The sequence below is a fragment of the Adiantum capillus-veneris genome, chromosome 23 (genome assembly GCF_014529385.1).
Source record: "Adiantum capillus-veneris isolate H3 chromosome 23, ASM1452938v2, whole genome shotgun sequence".
NCBI lineage: Eukaryota > Viridiplantae > Streptophyta > Polypodiopsida > Polypodiales > Pteridaceae > Adiantum > Adiantum capillus-veneris.
Window position 1 is genome coordinate 61,547,812 of NC_140953.1, and position 22,384 is coordinate 61,570,195.

The following is a 22,384-nucleotide window of genomic DNA, read 5'->3' on the forward strand; positions in this document are numbered from 1 at the left end:
CTCTCTCCTCAGGAGTAAGCTTGGGTTGTGCATCCTTTTTCTCTGTCTTGCTCTTTTTCTTTCTATTTTCATTCCCAGAAGTCTGTTCGGCTCGTTGTGTCATGGCCTTATCTGTGGGGTAGGTCAGACTGCCAGAGTGAATGGCAAAGCCCCGCTTCGCATGACTCATCAACTCTTGAATAGAAGCTGACTTCTGTTCCAAGCAGTGATCTCGGATCTCTGTAGGTAGACCGAAGGTAAACCACTCAGTCTGTTCTCTAAACGAGATCTTCTTGAATGAAGAGGCGGGTAGAAAAGAGCTCCAGAATCTTTCACAATAAGAATTCACTGTATCGCTCTTGGTCATCCGGAGATGGTTCCAAGCAGCTCGTATATCTCGCTCAAACTCTTGAGTCAACCAAGAAGAAATAAAAAGCCTCTTGAATTTCAGCCATGTAACTGCCACAGTCTTGCTTAATAGAAGCGTGGACCACCAAGTACGAGCATTCCCCTTAAAGTAAGAGGCAGCTCTCCGAATCTTGGAGTGCTCTGAATAGCGTCCTCCCGCGAAAGCGATGTCAAACTGCTGTATAAAAGACAAAGCCTTCGAAGCATCTGAGTATCCTGAAAAGTATCAAACTTGATCGAGTGGCCACCTTCCTTAAACTCTCGGACTTTCTTGCTTTTATCTTCGAGAAAGTCATACTGGTTGGCTTTGTAAAAATTCTTCTTGTTCGCATAAAACTTTCCGTCATCGGAATCTGAGCTGTCTGTAGACGAGTCCTCAGTAGAACTGTTAGTTTCTGGGCGAGATGTAGCCTTCTTCTTGACCTTTCCGAAGCTTTGTTTCTTGCTTCGCTTTTTACCTTTTCTGTCTTCTTCGCTCGAATCCGAGGAGCTAGAAGAACTGTCAGAAGAAGAAGAAGAAGAACTGGGTAGGTCTTCAAACTTGACGCGCTTCTTCAATTTCTTTGCCTTGTCAAATGTCGACCGACGACCCAAATATCACGGGAAGTCAGTGCCTTTCTTCTGCTTTTTGCCGTGCTTTTTGGCTTTCTTTTTCACGTCGAAAAGCTGAGCAATCCGTGTATCAACCACGTTCTCCAGTTCCTGCTCCGTATATTTTCTTGGAGGCAGAAGGTTTCTTGAGAGCGGGTTTCGGAAGTGGTGTTGTGGTTCTCTGCCACTCCATCTGTACCTCTTCCAAAGAGGTCTGGTTCATATATTTTGCCATCTTCGGGTCCTTGGCAAAATTGAGCATCATCTTTGTTGCATCGCTAATCAACTGGCAACGCTCTCTCTCTCACCGCTCCGCCTAAGTAGGCCAAGGCGGGCCATACTCTCTGCCTGAATCTTCGTTGTGATCCCAGCCCGCATCTCCAAATGCAGAGGGAGTCGACTGATCATTGCCTGAAGCCATAGGTGCCGCGGAAAAAAATTCGGGGATCGGATTTCCCGTAGAAGAGAAATCGGCCGTGCTCTGATACCACTGTAACAAACTTGGACACTCCAAGTCAAGAATCAACCGCGACAGCACCAAATTACCACTTCAAAATAATTCACAGATCACAATAGATTTGCACTGGCCCGGCGGAGTTCCGTGCCTAGAGATATTGGCCCCAAAGACTGGCGCCCCTTTCGGTATTTCTTTTTGTATTAATCAATCATCAAAGTACAAGAGAGCGGTTAGGGTTTCACTCTCAGACTCTGCGTCCAGATGCTCTGAGAAGTGAGGCCCTCACCACTAATTTAAAGGTTACAAGGGATGCCCAAAAGCAGAGCCCCAAAAGCTTTTAAAATCAAAAGCATCAGTTCTCTCTCTCTCTTAGAGAGTCTTTTCTCTTTTTTTTATAGAAAAAAAAAGCAAAAGCAAAATTCGCGTCGCTCATCATTTTCCAACAAAAAAAATAATAATAATAATCCGCCTCCGCGATTTCCGGAAATTAGGGTTTTTGGCAAAATTTAGGGTTTGTAGGAATTTTAGGGTTTTTGGCAAAAATTAGGGTTTCTGCTGTCCGCCACGTCATCACTTTGTGACACCCAGGGTAGTTGAAGAAATTCCGAGAAGAAGGAAATGTATTTTTGTAGTGCTTCTGCATCCAAAGCTCTTTTTGTTAAGTCCCACGTCATGACACTATTATTGACCATGACTATTTTGTCAAACTGTGAAATGATCATATCTGCAACTTGTCTCATCTTTGTCAAAAGTATGAGTATCACATTTGCAACTTGATTATTGCCTTTGTCAAAGTCATTTGTAACTTCGAGCTTTGTCCAATAAAAGATTGAGTCTGTATCTGCTTCGAGTGAAATTATTGGTAAACTGACTTGAGTTTTCTTTTGAGTAAAGACCACCGGTTGGAAATCTGTAAGGTATTCCATTGGTTTGTCTGGAACCGTAAAATCCTTTTGAAGGGATGTCGTAGACTGAGACAGATTAGTGTTTGGAGGTATATCCATCTGTAAAGGTTTATCTGTGAAACAAGTTGTGTCCAAATATTCAATTGCAGCGACTGAAGTCGTGCTGCAAGATTTTGTATCCATTTTATCCTTTGTATCATTGAAGGTAAGAATTGGTATCTTCAAGTTTGAAGAATTATCATTCACCACAGCATCAGTTATCTCATCAGAAACAAAGACTTCATTCTGCAAGGGCGGTGACAAGGCTTTTGTTTTTGCCTGGACCACAACCAAAGAAGTTGTGTGTGTTTGGGATGCCACACATGAACCAAAATCTCTTGAACCTTCAGCTTTATCAGCGGGTATTAAGGCTTCCAGAGTAGGAGAAGCATGGCATGGCTCGCAAGGGGGAACTTGTCCAGCGTTGCGGCGTTCACGACCGAGTACTTGACTAGGGTTGGAAATATGTGCCACTATGTGAGCCCACTTCGAAGAGGTTGAATGCTCTTTAAGGGGAGATCTTCTGAAAGCTTCATGTTGCTGCTTTTGCCGATGATCATTTTGAGGTTGAGGCTTGTTATAGCAGTCATGCTACAAAGAATGTTGCTTCTGAGCACGTTGTTGCTCAAGCAAAGTGAGTTTGTGTTGGGTTGTTTCTGAAGAAACATGCTGAGGGTGAGAAATAGATTGCTGAGAAACAATCGAAAACTGTTTGATACCAAAAGGTTGTTGCAACTGTCGCCGGATAGCCTCCAATTTCACTGTAAGTGAGGAGATGTCTTGTTCCAAGGCGGCTACCCGCTGCTTCCACAATGAGAGGTGAGAGTCCATACTCGAGCATGAACCGTTGATGAAAAGGAAGGCTTTGCTCGGACGATGGGTCTTATTTGTTTTACTGTAAGGCTCTTTTAATGGTTGCACATGGGTTGTAATTCTTGTGTATAAATTTTGGGGTAGTGGCTGGCCACTTTGGGTTTAATAAATTTGGGGGTTTTTTTTTTAAATTGATAAGGTGTGTTGGCATTGGCTTTTTAAAAAATTGGGGTTTTCACATGGGGTTTTAAAAAATTTGGGTAGTGGGCGGCCACTCAAGGCAAGTGAACTTTGGGTGGCCACTTAATGAGTTAATTTAGGTGGCCACTTAAACTTTAGAATAGGAAAATTTGCCCAGCGTCAAAATAAGGCTGCCATCGTTAAAATCTGCCCAGCGTAAGAAGAAAGAGCAGCGCTGTCCAGCCAGCGTAAACAAAACTCTGCTGCTTGGAGAATTTAAAATCAGCTCAAAAGAATGCCCAGCAAAACGTTCAGCACGTGGAAATTCAGCCAGCGTTCAATATGGCAGCGTTTCAGCATGAAAGGCAGCCAGCGCACGAAGAGGCATCAAGAAGGGATGCGCAAACTAAAAGGCACGCCGCCAGGAACGGGTGCGAGCATGGGGGAGATGGGGTGCGAGGCTCGAGCACTTGGGGAAAAGATGCGTCTTGTGCCCTTTTGCGGGTGTGAGTGTGATTTGATAAGGCACATCCGCTCGAACCTCCTCATGAAGGGTCACAATCACCGGTACGCCCGCACACACACATCTGTATCTCTCATACGCGTAGTAGAAGTACACCATCTTTCCTCTGCGGCCATACAACACACGAGGTGAGTGTCGCGGGTAGGGTCGGCAACGGCGAGACTAGGTAGACGCCAAGTCCAAAGGCCTGGGAAAAAAAATTTGCTCTGATACCACTGTAAGGATTCTAGGTACTAATCCTTAATTAAGTACTTAAACTCATGATTAAGACTTAAGAAACTTGAATTGTACTTGAGACAAGACTTAGAAGACTCTGTGTTTGATTGATTCAAATGTGTGATACAAGGGTTCCTTATATAGGAGACGAATAGACACAAATGACAAGACATGTCTCTTGGTGAAGAGACATGACTTTAGACATAAAGACACGTCCTTTCGGCGAAGAGCTGCAACCATTGGGCGAAGAGTCGCACCCGTAGAGCGAAGGGGTGTGACCAGTTGTCGAAGGAGTGTGGCTTTTGGCGAAGAGACACGTCTTTTGGGCGAAGGGGTGTGACCATCCAAGCGCAGGGGTCCTCCTTGGCATGGCACTTCGCGTATCTGCAACTAGGAGTAGATGTATTGCTGTTAACATAGTCACAATCGTGACACAGTGACTTGGGGGGATCATTGGGCATTCTGGCAGGGACCTCCTTCTCGGATCATGCACCAGTGATCCTCACAGTGGCAGACAGGCAGCGGAGTGGGAGCACGATGCTTCGTATCCCAGAGCGGGTCCTGTTGGACTCAGCACTCAGAGAGAGGGTAGAGGCTCTTTGGACAGAGGGCATGGACAGCCAGGCTCTACCTGCAGACAGAGTGGCCTTAAGCCTAGCTCAGCTTAGCCACTTTTTTCTCCAGGAGTCTTTGGCTCGACGGGCTGCAGCGAGAGAGGAGGAGCAGCGTCTCAGACGAGGCATTGCTTCACTACAGAGGATGCAGGAGCAGCATCCAGACAGTCCATGGTTGGAGGAGCAGTTACAGCAGGCTCGACGGGAGCTTGCTTGCACAGAGGAGAGGCGTCATGAGTTTGCCTATCACCGACAGGCATCTCAGTGGACTCAGGTGGGTGACAGAGTGACAGGTGTTTTTTTTGAGACAGTGGGACTCGGCACTCGCATGCCAAGGTCAATCAGTTGAGGAGACCTGATGGGTCAGTTGTTTGTGAGCCCGAGGATATGCGTGCAGTTGCTACTGACTTTTACCGTGAGTTACTGTCGGCTAAGCCTCAGTCAGAGCGGCAGGATGCATGCAGAGAGCAGGTTTGGGCACAGATGCCTTGTCTTGTGACTGAGGAGATGCACCAGAGGCTGGAGATGCCTCTTCAGCTTGAGGAGCTACACACGGCTCTTAGGGCCCTACCTCGTGGTAGCTGTCCAGGTGAGGATGGGCTGACTCCCAGTTTCTTCTTGGAGTACTGGGACCTGCTTGGCCCAGATCTTTGTAGTGCCTTTCAGTACATTCTGCACACACGAGTGATGCCGGATAGCATGAGTGAGGGCCTGATTTACCTCATTCCAAAGGAGGGTGGCTCTTTGGATGAGATTAGACAGTGGCGCCCCATCACCATCCTCAATTCAGCCTACAAAATTCTTGCCAAGGCTCTGAGTTTGAGGATTCAGCCACTTTTGGAGAGCCTTATACATGGGACTCAGACAGGTTTTGTCAAGGAACGCAGTATCCTTGACAACATCTTCACTTTCTGGGAGGCTTCTGCCCTGTCACGGCTCCGTGGGGAGGACCTTGTGATTCTTCTTCTTGATTTTGAGAAGGCATACGACAGAGTTGATTGGGACTTTCTAGAGGGCACTCTACACAGGATGGGCTTCTCAGATGCTTGGATCAGAGGGGTGTCAGCTTTGTACGGACAAGCTCACAGTCAGGTGCTTTTGGCAGGAGGTAGAGGGGAGCGCTTCATGCTCACACGTTCGGTCAGACAGGGTTGTCCTCTTGCCCCCTTTCTCTTTCTGTTCTATGCGGAGGCGATGAGCAGATTTTTGGTGTCACAGCAGGTTGGTCTGAGGGGCCTTGCACTCCCTATACGGGGAGATGAGCTTCTGGACGCTGAGTTTGCCGACGACTCAGCCTTGTACTTAGAGGGCCAGGAGGCCAATCTACACAGATGTGAGCAGGCTTTGGCGACCTTCTGCTGTGCATCGGGCGCACTGATCAACTAGAGAAAGACAGTGGCTTTCTCCGTTGGCAGTGCTCCTGTGCTAGATTGGATGCCAGGTGAGGGTTTCAGGCGGATTCCTCCAGGGACTGCAGTTCGGTACTTGGGTTGTCAGGTTGGTTTGGATTTGTCCCCCGAGCAACAGATTGCTCCTCTTCTCCTGTCCATCAGGAGAAAGCTGTTACATTGGAGCTCAGCACGACTTTCGCTGGCTGGTAGAGTAGTAGTTGCCAACCAGGTGTTGTTGGCGACTATGTGGTACATCACTTCTTGCTGGATTTTCTCGAGTTCTTGTATCAGCCAGGTAGAGAGGCTGATCAGGAACTACCTTTGGTCAGGTCGTGACACTCAGATTGCCCGAGCCAAGGTGGCTTGGTCGGTCATCACACTTCCTTGTTCTCAGGGAGGGCTTGGGATCATTGATCCAGCACAGCAGAGCAGAGCCCTTCTTGGGAAGTTCGTCGTCAGAGGACTTCTTCCAGGCGAGGAGCCCTGGAAGGAGTTCTTGCTGCAGAGGCTTCGTGCCAGGGTGCCTCAGTCAGGAGGCCCTTGGCAACCTTCGACCAGATGGATCTTTACAGAGTTGCGCCGAGTTGGTTTGAGCAGGAGACTGGAGGACCGATTCGCTGTGAGTCTGCTTCGATCTTGGGAGCTCCTACGGCGTGGCCTAGAGCAAAGACAGCCGACGTGCACGGAGGAGCGCCTACGGCAGCCCCTCGTCTGGAACCCCATGGTTAGCACTCAGAGAGGCCACTTGGTTGGGAGTCAGCCTCATGTTTCTTGGGGTCCCATGGCAGCAGGTCCAGCACGCTCTCTAGGTGACTGGCTAGAGTTCACAGGTTTGTCAAAGGAGGTGCAGGGTGCCCAGCTACAGGGCATGAGAGGGGTGCAGAGCATGTGTCAGGACATCTCAGAGTCAGTTCCAGTTGAGTGGCTCACGCCTCTCGAGCCAGTAGCACCCCGGTGGATGGGAGCCTTCACACGACTGGAGGTTCTCATTTCAGTCAGGGCCTGCTCAGAGACTGTCCAAGCCCTGTTCTTCGAGCTTCAGGGTGGGAGACGTTTACAGCGAGTTGCAGTAGAGACCCCGCAGGTAGCAGAGTGTTGTTTCCAGAGGATCCGAGTTGTGGGCATCTGTGGGAGAACTTGCGTCATAGACCCTGACCCCAGCAACTCTTGAGACTGGACACTGGAGGCTATGGGCTTGGGAGTGTTGTCCACTGGCACGAGTACAGTGGGATCCTGGTGAGTGGCTATGGAGGGACCCTTTCTTTTCTGCAGACCGCCCAGGAGTCCCCTTCTTTCAGTACACTGTTCGGCTTGGACGTCACATACTTGCAGCACACAGAGAGGCCCACCCCGCTACAGCACGTCATTGGCAGGAGGAGGGCCTCACATTCGAGTTCTTGGCAGCTTTTTGGCAGAGGCTGTGGGACTCCAGACAGCCGCGGCGCGTCACTTTGTTCCAGTGGCTAGTTGCACACAGAGCCACAGCAGTAGGGAGCTGGCTTGTGCATAGTGGTCTCCCGACCGCATGTGCAGCTTGTGACCAGTTGGTGGAGAGTCAACGTCACTGTCTTTGGGACTGTCCCTCGGCCCAGCAGGTGTGGCTACGAGTTCTTCAGCTGATGCCTGCCCTCTCCACGGCTCGACAGTACACTTGGGGGGCAACGGCTTGGTCCACCCTCACGGGCCCGGCACTACAGTTTGAGCTATATTCCACCAGCCGGATGATAGTGATGCAGGGGGGGCGACCTACACTCCAGCCTGCTACAGAGCTTACTCCACAGGAGTGGTGCAGTGAGAGAGAGGAGTGTTGGGAGCTCATCAATGGCCTAGCTCTCTGGTTCATCTGGCAGGCCCGCTGTTTCCGCATCTTTGAGGCTCGCCCTGTGCCACCAGCAGAGACTGTTCGTGACTTTTGGCTAGAGCTGATCCATACTCTCAGAGGACAGCTTGAGGGACTACAGGGCAGCTCCGGCCGCATGCGGGAGCGCCGCGAGGCTTTCCTTCGACTCTGGCGCCCTGGGCCTTTCTACACCATAGTCCAGGGGGTGCTCAGATGGTGCTCAGATGGCACTACTGTCCACCTGTGTGGCTCTTCCCTCCTCCCATCTCTTGATTTAGCCTCATTGTATATATGTTGTTTTTTCATTGGGAGAGTCTCCCCATCATGTTTGTTGTAGCCCTCTCTTGCAGAGGTGGATGTAGCCCTATGGGCAGTTTTCAGTAACTAATAGAAGGATCTTTTTCTCGGAAAAAAAAAAAAGTTGCAGGGATATTGTGATGCAGACATGGCAGGTGACATGGATACCAGGAAATCTACCAATGGATATGTATTTGCCATTGTTGGTGCTGCAGTCTCTTGGTGTTCTGGGTTGCAAAAAATTGTGGCATTGAGTACTATTGAGGCTGAATATATTTCAGCCACAGAGGCTTCAAAGGAGGCCATTTGGTTGGAAAGACTTGCAAAAGAACTTGGCATGCCTGCTCATACACCGTGTTGGGTTGTGATAGCCAGAGTGCTGTCTATTTAGCCAAAAATGCCATGTTTCATGCGTGTACCAAACACATAGATGTGCGGTACCACTTCATACGTCAGGTATTGAAGGATGGTCTAGTCACCTTGACTAAGATCCATACACAGGATAACCCTGCAGATATTCTCACCAAGAGTCTTGCTAAGGCTCAACATGAGCATTGCATACAGCTAGTGGGAGTTGGTTAACTTAAAGGCATCATTTATGCCTTTAAGTGGAAGGTTGTTGGGTTAACGGCTTAAATAATCCCGTTTTGTACATTTTTATACTTTGTCCAGGTTCACATTGACTCTAGACACATTTTTTTAAAGTCACTTATAATAAAAGTGGGAAAACCCAAAACTCACTTATTAAGTTTTCCCAAAAAACGTGAGCGCTCTCTCTCTCTCTCTCTCTCTCTCTCTCTCTCTCTCTCTCTCTCTCTCTCTCTCTCTCTCTCTCCGCTTTCGATTGCTAGTGCTTCTTCTCTGCTGCACTGTGCCTCCTGCTTCTTGCCCCAATCCTTTACTGCATCGCAACGTGCACCTACCGGTACCTTCTGCTTTGCGCTCTCACTTCGAAACTGTTAGTCTAACGTAACCATAAAACGATTAAGACCCGAAACATTTCACCCTCGAAACGTCATGTTTCACCTTGAAATCTTTCACCCTTCCCTCCAAGCTCTCAATGAAACGTCAAACTGAAACATCAATTCGATGTATGTATGAAGTGTATATGTGCACACATTTGGCCCAATGTTACCAAAGATATATGATATAGCCATATATCAATGTCGCTAACATGAGAGAGCGAGAGAGAGAGAGAGAGAGAGAGAGAGAGAGAGAGAGAGAGAGAGAGAGAGAGAGGAGGAGGAGGAGATGAGATATGATAGAAAGTATTTGGTCCCCCTTTTTGTTTACACTATATATGACAAGTGTATACAATTAATGCTTTGATGTGTGCATGCAAAGAGAGTAAGAGAGGAAGAAAAGGACCAAGAATAGTTGCCGCCAGTGTAACAAGAAACGTTTTGTGTTTTCAACAATTGCAGACGTTTGGTTTCGAAAATGCGAAGACAAAACACACATGTTTCTAGAAGTTGTTGAAAACGTAATATATACCTAGACGAATCTAGGATAAGCCCAAATTCACCTTTGAAGAAAAGTGCAAGGTATAGACTTATGGTAGTCACCCACAAGACAATAGAAAGAATTATACCTAGATGAATCCAGGATAAGCTTAGTATAGAAAGAATTAGCCTAATATTAACTAGCCATAACCTTCACTAGTGTAAAGTCTACATGTTCACTATACGACTAGAAAATATATCTTGGATGAATCTAGGATAAGCCCAAACTCACCTTTAAAGGAAGTGCAAGATATAGACTCATGGTAGTCACCCACAAGACCATATAACCATCAGCTCCATAACGTATAGTATCGACTAACTACTAGGACATCCCCACTAACATCATCAGTGTCCAATAGTGGATGTAGAACTAGGTACAAATATATGCTCCCATACACTAACATAATATTTAGGATTCTATTCAAGTTCCTGTATACATGGTCACTCAAGTGGTTAAATATGTTGCACATTGTCATGGATGCGAGCTTCCAAAAAATTCTGGAAGGTTCTAGAAGGAAGATCCTAGAAGATTCTAAAAGCTTGTACTAGAAGCTTCTAAAGGATTGTCTGCACCATCACTCATGTCAGCATCATCGCTTATGTCAACAACCATGTGTCATGCCATGTGTCACCATGCATGTGCACCATGTATTGACATCCATGCCATGCCATGTGGTATTGACATGCGTCCTTAACCTCCTTAGGCTTTAGTATAAATAGAGGCCTTGGGCTACAAAGCTCCTCAATCTTGCCAACACAGTTGTGAGGCTCCTGCGAGGTAAGTCCTCTTCTAGTTCTTGTCTTGTTATCTAGCCATGTTCTTGTAATCTACTCTTGCCTTGTACTCCATTCTTGTAATCGGAGTTTTGTAATCAAGTTCTCTTAATTGAGCATTAAGTCTTGTAATCAAGATTATACGCCACAATAGTTCCAAGCTCGTGTATATTGTGAGCACCTTCTCTCGCTCTTCTCTAGCTCAAGGCACGCTCATAACAATTTGGCAAGCCTACACGTCTTTGATCTTGCCTAGACATCAGAGTCTATATTGGAAGGTGTTGTGGCTAACTTGCAAAAGTTGCAGCAACAAATTCAGGAGCTACATGAACGATGGAAAGTAGAGCAACCACACTTGCTATGTCCAGTGGTGCAAGACCTTCAACGCCCGTCCACAAACTACGTGAGGCCAATACGTGCCAAAATCCACTCATGATTTTAGCTAATCCAGTGGGGAAAGCAGAGCAACCACACTTGCCGAGTCTAGTGGTGCAAGAACTTCAAGCCTCAATCCAAGAACTACGTGAAGCCAATCCAACCGCACTTTTACTAGTCCACCACAACAAAGGAAGGAGCCCAAGGTCAACCTCCGTGAAAAGTTTGATGGGACAAGATCAAAGTTTAGAGGCTTTTTTTAACTAGTGAGGTTGTTTATACGCATGCAACCAAAGCGTTACCCACATGGTGCTTCTCAAGTTAGTCCAATCGGCACTCTTCACTCGGCACGCTTTGGAGAAGTAGTTGTCAAAATCAAGCTTCGCAAGTACAACAGGGCTATCATCCTACTTCAATCACTCAGAAGGAATGACAGCTTTTCTTTGAGATTATTTACCGATGACCAAAATTGTCTCTGGAGTGGGGAGGACTCGTTGATCTTGCCAAACCTCTGACTGGAGAGGACGGTCAAGAGGGTGCCGAGATTGCAAAAGACACCTCCTCCCAAGGGAGATAAGAGTACTCAAAAAAGGATAAGAGGGGCTCCATCATCGCTCAACGAAAGTCACTGCCACTCACCAGGATCCCAATCCAGCTAAACAAGTGGCTTTCCTTGCCAAATCCACGGTCCCCAAAGTGGTGCCTCCTCAGTAGTAAAAACAGGGTCAACACATGACCACCTCTGGAAAGAGCCAACCACCCTAATCGGCTACCAAAGGGGAATCAATTGTTGATCAAGCGAAACCTCACCTTGAAACTCTACTCTGATGTGACATTCATGATGGACAGTCTCCACAATGCCACTCCCATGCTGAGCAACGATCGCGTCTCTCGAGTGGGGATCGAAGTACACCCACGATCCGTGATGAGAAGGTAAAAGAGTTTGTCCTCCAATAAGGGTGTGCCAGTCAGGTCGAATAGCCTCATCAATCTCTCTCATACGAGTGGCAACCCATGCGGGACAGTGACGCCCAAGTTCGGATGTTGTGTTGTCCATATTAGGGTTAGAACACTCGACGAACACAAACATACGCCTAGGCACCACGGATTAAGTTTACGCTGAACTTCTAGGTGTGCTCTTCGTCGCCGCTTCTCCTCTACGGATCCCATATGTGGCTCCAATCACCTGTGCCCATGTGCCCCAGCCAACAAAGCATCTGACCAACGATGTAAAGAGCGTGCTGGCCCATCATCCCATCTAGCCCAGTCAATGTGTGTCCTCTTGCCGAGCTGAGAGCTTTCAAATCTCTCTCTCTCTCTCTCTCTCTCTCTCTCTCTCTCTCTCTCTCTCTCTCTCTCTCTCTCTCTCTCTCTCTCTCTCTCTCTCTCTCTCTCTCGCTTTTGGAAAAAGTCAGGGCTGTATATTACTGAGTACAATATAATCCCCAACGGATGCCAAAATAGCCTATCACGTGGGGTGTACAAGCTGCATGTAAGGAGGAGAGCCATTATAGTGACAACTCCACTAAAACAATCTCATGGTGGTTGGTGTGACGAGTGGAGGAGAAACCACCGAGGAGGGACATAATGCCACGTAATCTGTCCACCTGTAAGTGTGAAGAAGAGTGGGGATCGTGCCCAACGCCGAAGGAAGGTAAAACGGCGAGCCTCGGCTGCTCGAGATGCACCTGAGGAAGAATCCCACTGCCAAATCAGGGTGTGAATGATATCCAGCCAAATGGCAGTGAGGGTATCCTGAAGGAGCTGTGGAGCCGCACTAAGAATGTGGAGACAACGAGCTCTCCAAACATTCCAGAGTGTAATACTAGTGATGACTGAAAAAACCTCATCACGTGTCTGAGAATCCCCCTGCCAAGCAATCTGTGGTAGCATAGCCAAAGTCCCTCACCGATAACCAGCCGAGGTAAGCATAAAGGCTGGATCTGTGTTTGAGCCCTCGTAAAAAAGATGGGGGCCGGGCATCGGCATCAACCATGAGACAGATCCCCAAGTAAGAAATCCATGTTGAACACCTGCTTTGCTAAGTAGAAAGCAAACTGCAAGCCACACTACATGGGAGGCTGAGCATGACCAAAGACAGTGTGCAGGTGACTCAGGGAGTCGCAAAGGACAGCAAGGACATAACGGATCATGATCCATAGTAGCTAGCCAAGTCCCAACTGGAAGTCCAGCATGCGCAATCATCCACATGAAAAAGGAAATATGACGAGCCGCATGTAAATATCCCAGATGGCGGACCAAAACTGCTGCAGATAGGCATGAGAGAGACCTGAATGTAACCAGAAACACATACAAGTGGGCTGCTCTGGCTGCTGTCTCATCAATGCTAACCGTCCAATCCTGACAGTGTATACTCAAAGAAGGATACAGGTGCACATGTAGGGTTAGAGTGAGGCCAATGTCACTCTCATGGGTCCCAATATAGCTGAGATAGGGCACGACCCTCCCACACCCAAAGCCTCCAAAGTGCAGCATCAGCGGAAGCGAAACGAGGGTCAACACAACGACACTTCCCGCGGGAGCTAACTACTCTAATGGCCTCCCATCGAGCTCCGGGAAGGATAGGGTGTGGAAAGGTGGCATCATATGTCAATCTTGCATGAATCCTCTCTCTCTCTCTCTCTCTCTCTCTCTCTCTCTCTCTCTCTCTCTCTCTCTCTCTCTCTCTCTCTCTCACACACATAAAAGTGGCTAAGTTCTATCACTTCAAAAGCCTCTCAAAACATCCCAATGGTGGTGATTCAAAGGTCAAGTACAAGACTTAGTTACAAGCATGCTCAACGACATATAATAAAACCTTATACGACTAACCACATGGACAAGATGAAAAACCGAAAGGCCAAAGGTGAAAAAACCTCTCCTGAAGAGAGTGAAAAGTGTCCTATCAACCTAAGGATGAGACAAGATGACAATTGCCTCTCAAAGATAGGTAGTTTCCACCAAAAACTCTCTATAATTGCACCCCAAAGGCCAAGATAACCAGAAAGCCACCGGTGGTGTCATAAAGTAAGGAACGTACTGCCAAGGCATCTGCTCGCCAGCTGGCACCATCTAAAACCATTGAGCTACGGAATTGCAAAATACAAGGAACAATCAATGATAAAGATGATAGAGAAGAAGCAACTAGCATCACCAAGAGATCTACTGATAGTCGCATGGAATGGGAAATGGCGTGAGACCGGCAATGCTATCAAAAGGCAGAAACGGCTCTTTTCAATAAAACAGATTGGAAAAGGCTTTTTATAGTTAAATTTTGTATGTAATCCTTGAAATTTCATGAAGAAATGGTACAAAGGAAACGAGAACAAGGGTGAATCGGGTAGTGATCTCATCTACAACCGCGAGCAAACCTCCTCTCAAGACCGGGCAGCCAATGGATCTCAGATTATCGCGACAGATCTCCTCGGAATCGTCCTCCTATTGCATATCGCCCACCGAATGGGCACGGGTAGCCAATCTGCAACACAACCTATAGCGGAGGAAAGAAGGCGGAGAGAGTGAAAAGCTAGAGAGAGAGTGAGATCCCTAGAGAAAAACGTTGTGTAGAGAGAAAATGTTGGTGAGAGAAACGTTTGTGAATTGCAACACAAAAAACACTAGAGAGAGAAAACACTAGAAAGAGTGTGTGCCCAAACACTGACTGCTCTGCAATGCACTTATATGCCAAAAATACACAAGTGTGGGCTCTCCACATTGAAAATTAGTAAAAAAGCCCTACCTATTGTAGGAAAACCCCACAAACCATAAAGAAGACCCAGATCCTAATAAATGTGTAAATTGAAAGCACGAAGCAGAGGCTACAGGGAGATGCACGCGGTGAAGGAGTGTAGGATTGGGCTGGATGCAGCCAGGCGTGGGTGAAGGAAGAAGTTGCAAAGAGAAATGCTCATACGTTTTTGGGAAAACTCACTAATGTTGAGTTGTGGGTTTTCCACTTTTATTATAAGTGACCTTTTAAAAATGTGTCCAGGTTCAATGTGAACCTGACAAACATTGAACATGACAAAGTAAAAAAATGTACATAAAGTGTACATAAGGGGTTATTTAGGGCCTTTAACCCAACAACCTCCCACTTAAAGGCATAAATGACGCCTTTAAGTTAACCAACTCCCACCAGCTGTATGCAATGCTCGTGTTGAGCCTTAGCAAGACTCTTGGTGAGAACATCTGCAGGGTTATCCTGTGTACGGATCTTAGTCAAGATAACTAGACCATCCTGTAATACCTGTCGTATGAAGTAGTACCGCACATCTATGTGTTTGGTTGAAACATGGCATTTTTGGCTAGATAGACAGCACTGTAGCTATCACAACCCAACACTGGAGTATGAGCAGGCATGCCAAGTTCTTTTGCAAGTCTGCCAACCAAATGGCTTCCTTTGAAGCTTCTGTGGCTGAAATGTATTCAGCCTCAGTAGTACTCAATGCCACAATTTTCTCCAACCTAGAACACCAAGAGACTGCACCACCAGCAATAGCAAATACATATTCACTGGTAGATTTCCTAGTATCCATGTCACCTGCCATGTCGGCATCACAATATCCCTGCAACTTCAAGTCACTTTTGCCATAACAAATACACTTTGATTGTGTACCTTTCAAATATCTCAGAATGCATTTGACAGCTTCCCAATGCGCTTTACCAAGTTTCGATATGTATTGACTAGCAACTCCCACAGCATAAGCAATGTCGGAACAAGTGGCAACCATAGCATACATAAGAGAACCACAGCGGATGCATAAGGAATTCCCTTCATTGCTTTCAATGCCACCTCATCCTTTGGGCAATCTGCTTTGCTAAGCTTGGTATATGGAGGTAAAGGTACTCCAAGAGGCTTAGCATCAGCCATATTAAACCTGTCGAATACTTTTGCAATGTACTTTTCTTGAGATAAAAACAGCAATTTCAAATTTCTCTCTCTTTTAATACGCATGCCCAAAATATGCTCTGCATCACCCAAATCCTTCATGGCAAATGCTAAATTTAGCTTATGCTTCAGAGCATCGAGACTAGTCTTATGTTTCCCGACAAGCAGCATGTCATCAACATAGAGAACAAGTATGATGGGACTACCATCTTCATCCCTTTTCATATACAAACAATGATCTGCATGGCTGCGTTTAAAGCCTTGAGACAGCATAAAAGTGTCAAACTTCTTATACCACTGCCGCGATGATTGTCTCAAACCATACACAACCCTTTTCAGTTTGCATACTAGTTCCTCACGTGTAGAAACTACAAAACCCTCAGATTGTTTCATATATATATATCCTCTTCAATGTCACCATGCAAAAATGTTGTCTTTACATCCAATTCTAAATCAAGCACCACAACGAGAGCAAAAAGGACACGTAAAGTTGTAAGCTTTACAACAGGGAAAAGGATTTCTTGAAAATCAATTCCTTCTTTCTGTGCATATCCTTTTGCAACCAATCTTGCCTTGTACGCGGGTTTTCCATCCACAATCTGAATCTTGTACACCCATTTGTTAGGAAGGGACTTTCTCCCTTTAGGCAATGGCACAAGATCCCAAGTATCATTTGCATACAAGGATTTCATTTCCTCTTGCATTGCAAGCTCCCACTTATTGATCGACTCACATGACTTAGCCTCTTTATAAGTAATCTGTCAACATTACATGATGCAAAGAGAGATTAACTCTCTGCAGTTGCCTTCTCAAACGAGTTGACCTGCGTACCCAATGATCTACATTCTCAAGCAACTGTTCTAACTTCTATATCATGAGGCAACTCATTTTCAGCTCTATCATGCTACTGAAAATCATTTTCAGCCAATTCAGGTGGCTGTCCATCCTCATTAGACGCATCAATATCATGTCCTACCTTTTCTGGCTCAAGGTTAACCAGCTGATTATCAATTTCACCTTGTGGTGATGCATCATGAGGCTCTTTTTCAACATCAATGGGTGGCACGGAAAGCTGAAATCTGACTATTTTCTTGTCAGCATCAAATTTTATAGCATTCTTAAGCAATTTTGCCTCATTGAACACTACATCTCGACTACAAATTACCTTTCTAAGCTGTGGTAACCACACTCTCTAGCCCATTTCACCTTCTTCCACATATAACCTAGGAAGACTCCTTTAATGGACTTCATATCAAGCTTTGTTTCTCAAGTCATTGTATACATGAACAAAAGCTTCGCAGCCAAATACTCATAGCAGCGAAGCCAAATACTCATAGCAGGCAAGTTTGCCAGACCAAACCTCCTCTAGAATGTCATTTTTCACCGTACTATTAGGAGAGCGATTGTAAATATGAACTGCGGTTTTTAATGCCTCTTTCCAAAACTCTTGGGAAAGATTAGCGGTGGACAACATGCAACGCACACTCACATAAAGTACGGTTATAGCTCTCAGTCACACCATTCGAAAAGGGATTATAAGGGGCTGTCAAATCCCTTTAATCCCATTATGATCACAAAAACGCTGAAATTCAACAGATACATATTCTCCTCCATTGTCCGACCTGAGACATTTAAGCTTAGCACTCTTTTGAGTGGTAACAAAAGCATGAAACTTCTTAAAAGCATAAAAAGTCTCACTCTTACTTTTCAACAAATGCACCCATCCTTTCCTAGTACAGTCATCAATAAATGCAACAAAATACAATGCACCACCAAAAGATTTAACAGGCATAGTGCATACATCAAAGTGAATAAGATCAAGAGGATGAGCTTTGCGAGAGACATCAGAGTAGTAAAAAGATTTCTTTTGCTTTCCATAAAGACAATGGTTACAAAAATCCAAGTTTTTGCCTTTTACATCAACCCTCTTCGGAGACGAAAGCACATCAATACCCCTTTGGCTCATATGGCCAAGTTTTTATGCCACAATATTGTAGGTGAAGCAACTTCAGCAACAGCAAGAAACTTGCCAAGCAAAGCTTTGCATCCAAGATAGTATAAAGTACCTCTTTTAGACCCTTTTGCAACAAGCATAGAGCCCTTAAGCAACTTCCATGAACCCCCAGCAAAGATGGTAGTAAAACCATGTGCATCTAGCTGCCAGCAGATAGCAAACTTTTCTTAATGCCTAGTACAAACCTGACATCATTCAATACAAGCTCTTAACCATTGTTAAGAGCCAAACGCATGGTACCCATTCCCTCAATATAGCAAGCAAAATTATCACCAAGGTACACCTTGCCATAATTGCCTACAGCATATGTGGCAACACTCCAAAGATAGAGTCGCATGGAAAGACGCACCAGAATCTACTATCCAAGATTGGGATAGGCCATCATTAGCACTAAGCAATGCATCAATGACATATTTCTTCGAGATAAGCATGTCTTCTGCATTAGCTATCACCAAATCTGAGGGGCATGAAGCCGCAACCAAAATTTCCTCAACGTCTGACAACTCTTCAATGACCACAATAGAGGATACATTTGCATTTTCGGCATCCTTGGAGAAACCAGCTGCTGATTTTCCCCTTTTGTCTCATCTTTCTTCTTCTTCTCTCGCGCTTCCTTCTTCCTATCCTGCTCTTCTTGAAATACCTGCAATCGGGTTTCTTGTGTCCCTTTCTGCCACATTGATAGCAAGTGACATCCTTATCCTTTGTCTTGCTCTTACTTCTATTTTGAGTCTTGTTGCCCACATCACGCTTTTGATTTCTACCTCTTGCATTGTAGACAGAACTGTCGCCTTCCCCATTAGACTTGCGTCTAATCTCTTCATAACCAACGTTTTTATGCAGAATTTGCCAACGTTTTGCAAACAACTAGGCGTGCGATGAGATCTACGTTTTTCATCGCGGAGGATCCCCCCTATCACGTGACACATCCAACCCTATGTGTCCGTGGACAAGCTATAGCATAACAGGGTTCAATCGGTCCAGTCAGTCTAGATTAGAAGTGATCTGGCACTTTTGTGAGTCTATTCGTAGACCATGCATGCCCAGTCACTTAGTGTAAATGCATATCCTCTAGTTGCACACAGCATGATCATCAGTATTCCCATCAGAATCCATTAAAATCAGTCAAGGGAATTTTCCAGTAAGTTTAACCTATTTTTCCTATTTTTGGTATTTTTCACTTATTAATTTAAGTGACTTCCCAACAAAAGTAGGTAGGGCAATTTTGCTAAGTTAATATATAAGCAAACCCAAGTGAGCACTAAATGGCAGAAGAGGCAGCAGGAGCTCCCCGCTCGACAGGCATCTTCTCACCAAGAACCCACAGTACCGCCAAGCCTGGCGTTTTCTTCTCCATGAGCCTAGCGTTTTCAGTTTGGGTCTTCACCATCGCCAGACACTCCCCTCACTTGGCGTTTTCAGCTTTGCTTGATCGCCATCAACACCTAGCACTAGCGTTTCCAGTTTGGTATCGCCCACAGTCACCCTAGCCTGGCATTTTGCAGATTTGCTTCATCGCCATAATCCCAGCCTGCTAGCGTTTTTGCTAACGCTACAAGCAGCCCAGCGTTTTCCATTTTCAGCCATCTGCTGCAGCAGGAAGTTCAGCGATTTCAGCCTCACAGATAGCAGCAGTTTCAGCCTTGGAGAATTGCAAAAGAACTCATTTTCAGCCCTCAAAAACGCAGCCAAAACCTGCGTTTTCAGCCACCCAAAACAGCCCCCAAGTTCAGCAGATTTCCGGCAGATAGAGACCACAGATTTCAGCCCTAAAGTCGTCGTCGTCGTCATCGGCATAGTCCCAAGTTGCATCAGTCCATTGCATCCGCATTGTACCACTTTGTGCAATCAATAAGTAGACCACTCTCACCGACGAGAGTGGGGCCTTCGGAGGAGGGTTTTACGTCGTCTCTGGTGTCGTATCTCTCTTCTCTCTTTCTCTCAGTCTCATACACTTGCACGCACAGTGTCCATTCACTTTGTTGTGATCATAGCACTTTCCATTAAGAACGGAAGGCTCTCCCTTCCATAAGAACTAAAAGGAACCTTGAGCACAGTTCGGAGCACTCATCTTGAGCAAAGCGCAAACAATCATTCCGCTGCACCTAACACCCCTTCACCTGCGTTTTGCAAATCAGGACAGTGTTTTTGCATCACGCTGCTGACGCTTCACTTTTGGGATCATTTCATTGCCGGAAACCTCCTCTGCTCCATCTGCGTTTTTCAGCCAGACCTGCGTTTTTGGGTTTTCAGCCCATTTTTAGCAGTTTTATTGGTCAATTTGCATCGTTGACACCTTCCACAAGTTGCTGGGCACCTAGGGTACCCATCAAGCCTTTGTTTTTTCAACAATCAGAAGGTTTTTGGTGCCAAAAAGTGCAACAAAAGTGGGTTGCAAATTGACCTGCATTTATGCAGCAAGAGGGCAACGCTCAGCTTCTGGACCCTAGATCTTGCCACCACCTACCTGGCATTGGCATCCAGTGCCTTGCTGGCGAAGTTCCTCTTCAAATCTACAGATTTCAACCATTACCCCTTGCTGTTTTCTCTGTTTTGAGCCCATCTAGAGCAGTGACAATGATTCACCACCCTTCTCTACACCCTCTGCACTATTCCGGACCCAGCCGGGAGCGTACAAGCACGCCGAAAATCGCTGGACAGAGCGTTTTCATCACCTCACAGATGCGTTTCTGGGTGGACAGCAGACACATGGCTTGTGTTTTTCACAGAGGATGAAGTTACCTCCTGCCAGGACACCATCCGGTGGTGGTCCGTGCGGTTTCTCAGTGACTGCTGCAGTACACGGTATCTTCGACATCGGCTTGATCATCTACGGGCGTACGATCCTTGCTATGGGATCCCATAGACGGGATCAAATGAAGAAAATAGAAGCCTAATATAGCCAACCTAGAAACAGGCAACACTGATTCAAAAAGGGATAAAGAGCAAACACACGACCACATAGGAAATGCCAGCTTTTAGATTTGGTCAAAAGCGCCCATTGTCATACACGAAACAAAGTGAATGCTTATGTAATTTCAATATGTATACTCCTCAAAATGCCCCCATACGACTTTACGAGTCAAACGCCTCATTCACTACCTACAGAAATCCTAAAAAGGGTAGCCACTCTATTACAATATGATAATCAGCTACCAACCTATTCCAAAGTAAAGCAATCAGCCTAGTTTTAACACACTAGTATTGATACAATTTAATAAAAAATTTATGCAGCTAAGTCTCATGACTTTCAGGCATTGCAGAACCACAACCAGAACACAATCCTCGAATAATGACTTGCTAATCTACTTGTCACCTCACCGTTGCCCTCAGCTGCTGGTCTGCATACTTGGGATCTAGATTCATCCGAAAATGAGCTTCTGCAGTTTCCACAAATTTTGCATTGGATGTTTCTTTTAGGAGCTTGATTGCCGCATCAGGAGAGTAGTCCTGCTTATTCGCTCGATTCTTCTGTATCTCCAAGAACCTCTTAGATCGAGTCTGGAACACAAAAAAACTTGTGTCTATAAATACCAATGAGATAGTAACCTGGTAAATTCTGCAGCAAAGTTTTCCTTCTCATTAACATAAGGATATGCAATTTTCCTAATCATTAACATAAGAATATGCAATTGGCGCCCAAGATAATTAGAGTGCTCTCTATTTCAAGCCTGAAGCAGCAAAACCCACAATCAGCTACATTGAAAAAAATGACACCACAGGAAGCTGGTTTTGCAAAAATCAACTTAAGCATCAATGTACATACGCCACTAACAACTACACTGAAATTTTGATTCATGATAAAGAGCTCAGCACCGGCAGAACGCAGCAGTCAGCAATGCTCTTGTATTAAATTCTCTTTGGGAAGTCACAGAAACTGCAAACTCTCTGAAAGTGTAACTGAAATGACAAGAAAGTCGCCAGCAGTTCATGCTTACTCTGTCTCTTTTTAAAGGAAGAGCAGCTTTTCCCTTCTTGGGTTTAGAAGGAGTTGCAGGAGTGTCAGCAGCTGTTTCCTCACCTTCTACCACTTCATCTTCTAAAGTTGGAAAGAGCTCTGTTACAGCGTACAGGCGAGTGGCATCTCGAGGCTCGGGCGAGGGGCGCGTATGAAAAACGGTATGCCAACCGGTACAAGATGATAATGTTCTGCGATGAGGTAGAAGAGCTCGCGAAGAAGAAGAGGAAGAAGAGGATCCTGGTGTCGATGAGGGTCCGGCTATGGAAAGGCTCGAAAAGTCCAGCACGCAGGAAGCTGCGCAGATAGACATTGGCGACGAAGAAGAGCAAATGCTACTCTAGCTCTCCTTCGTGTGCCGCTTCGACTCTCGACACAGAGCAACTCCCCACAATGCCATTCTGGATAATGTTTAGTCTACCTCAATAACCTCATCACACAAGATCAAAAGTAACTTAGGTAGTAGCCAATTGTGGTTAGTGTAGCTCTGCTTCGGAGGCATGATGCATGATGGACCCCCTATTGAAGCCAAGGAATCTGTTGTTGTATATGCCTCTAGATGCAGATTGTAATGCAAGCCATGTCTCGCATGAAGGTGCATGGTTACAATGAAGTCCAAT

The 22,384-nt window shown here is 45.9% G+C and overlaps 1 protein-coding gene across 1 annotated transcript in view; it reads right to left on the reverse strand.

The window, feature by feature from the left end:
• The window catches only part of EMB3126 (Ribosomal protein L1p/L10e family), a 53,551-nt gene extending 31,380 nt beyond the window's left edge, over nt 1-22,171 (reverse strand). Inside the window, exons 1-2 of the mRNA XM_086497780.1 lie at nt 21,745-22,171; nt 21,128-21,307 (exon numbers count right to left, since the gene is read on the reverse strand). Of these exons, the coding sequence (XP_086353906.1) occupies nt 21,128-21,307; nt 21,745-22,077 (513 nt within the window). The 5' untranslated portion in view covers nt 22,078-22,171. The remainder of the gene's footprint in view (nt 1-21,127; nt 21,308-21,744) is intronic.
• Between the last annotated feature and the right edge of the window lie 213 nt (nt 22,172-22,384).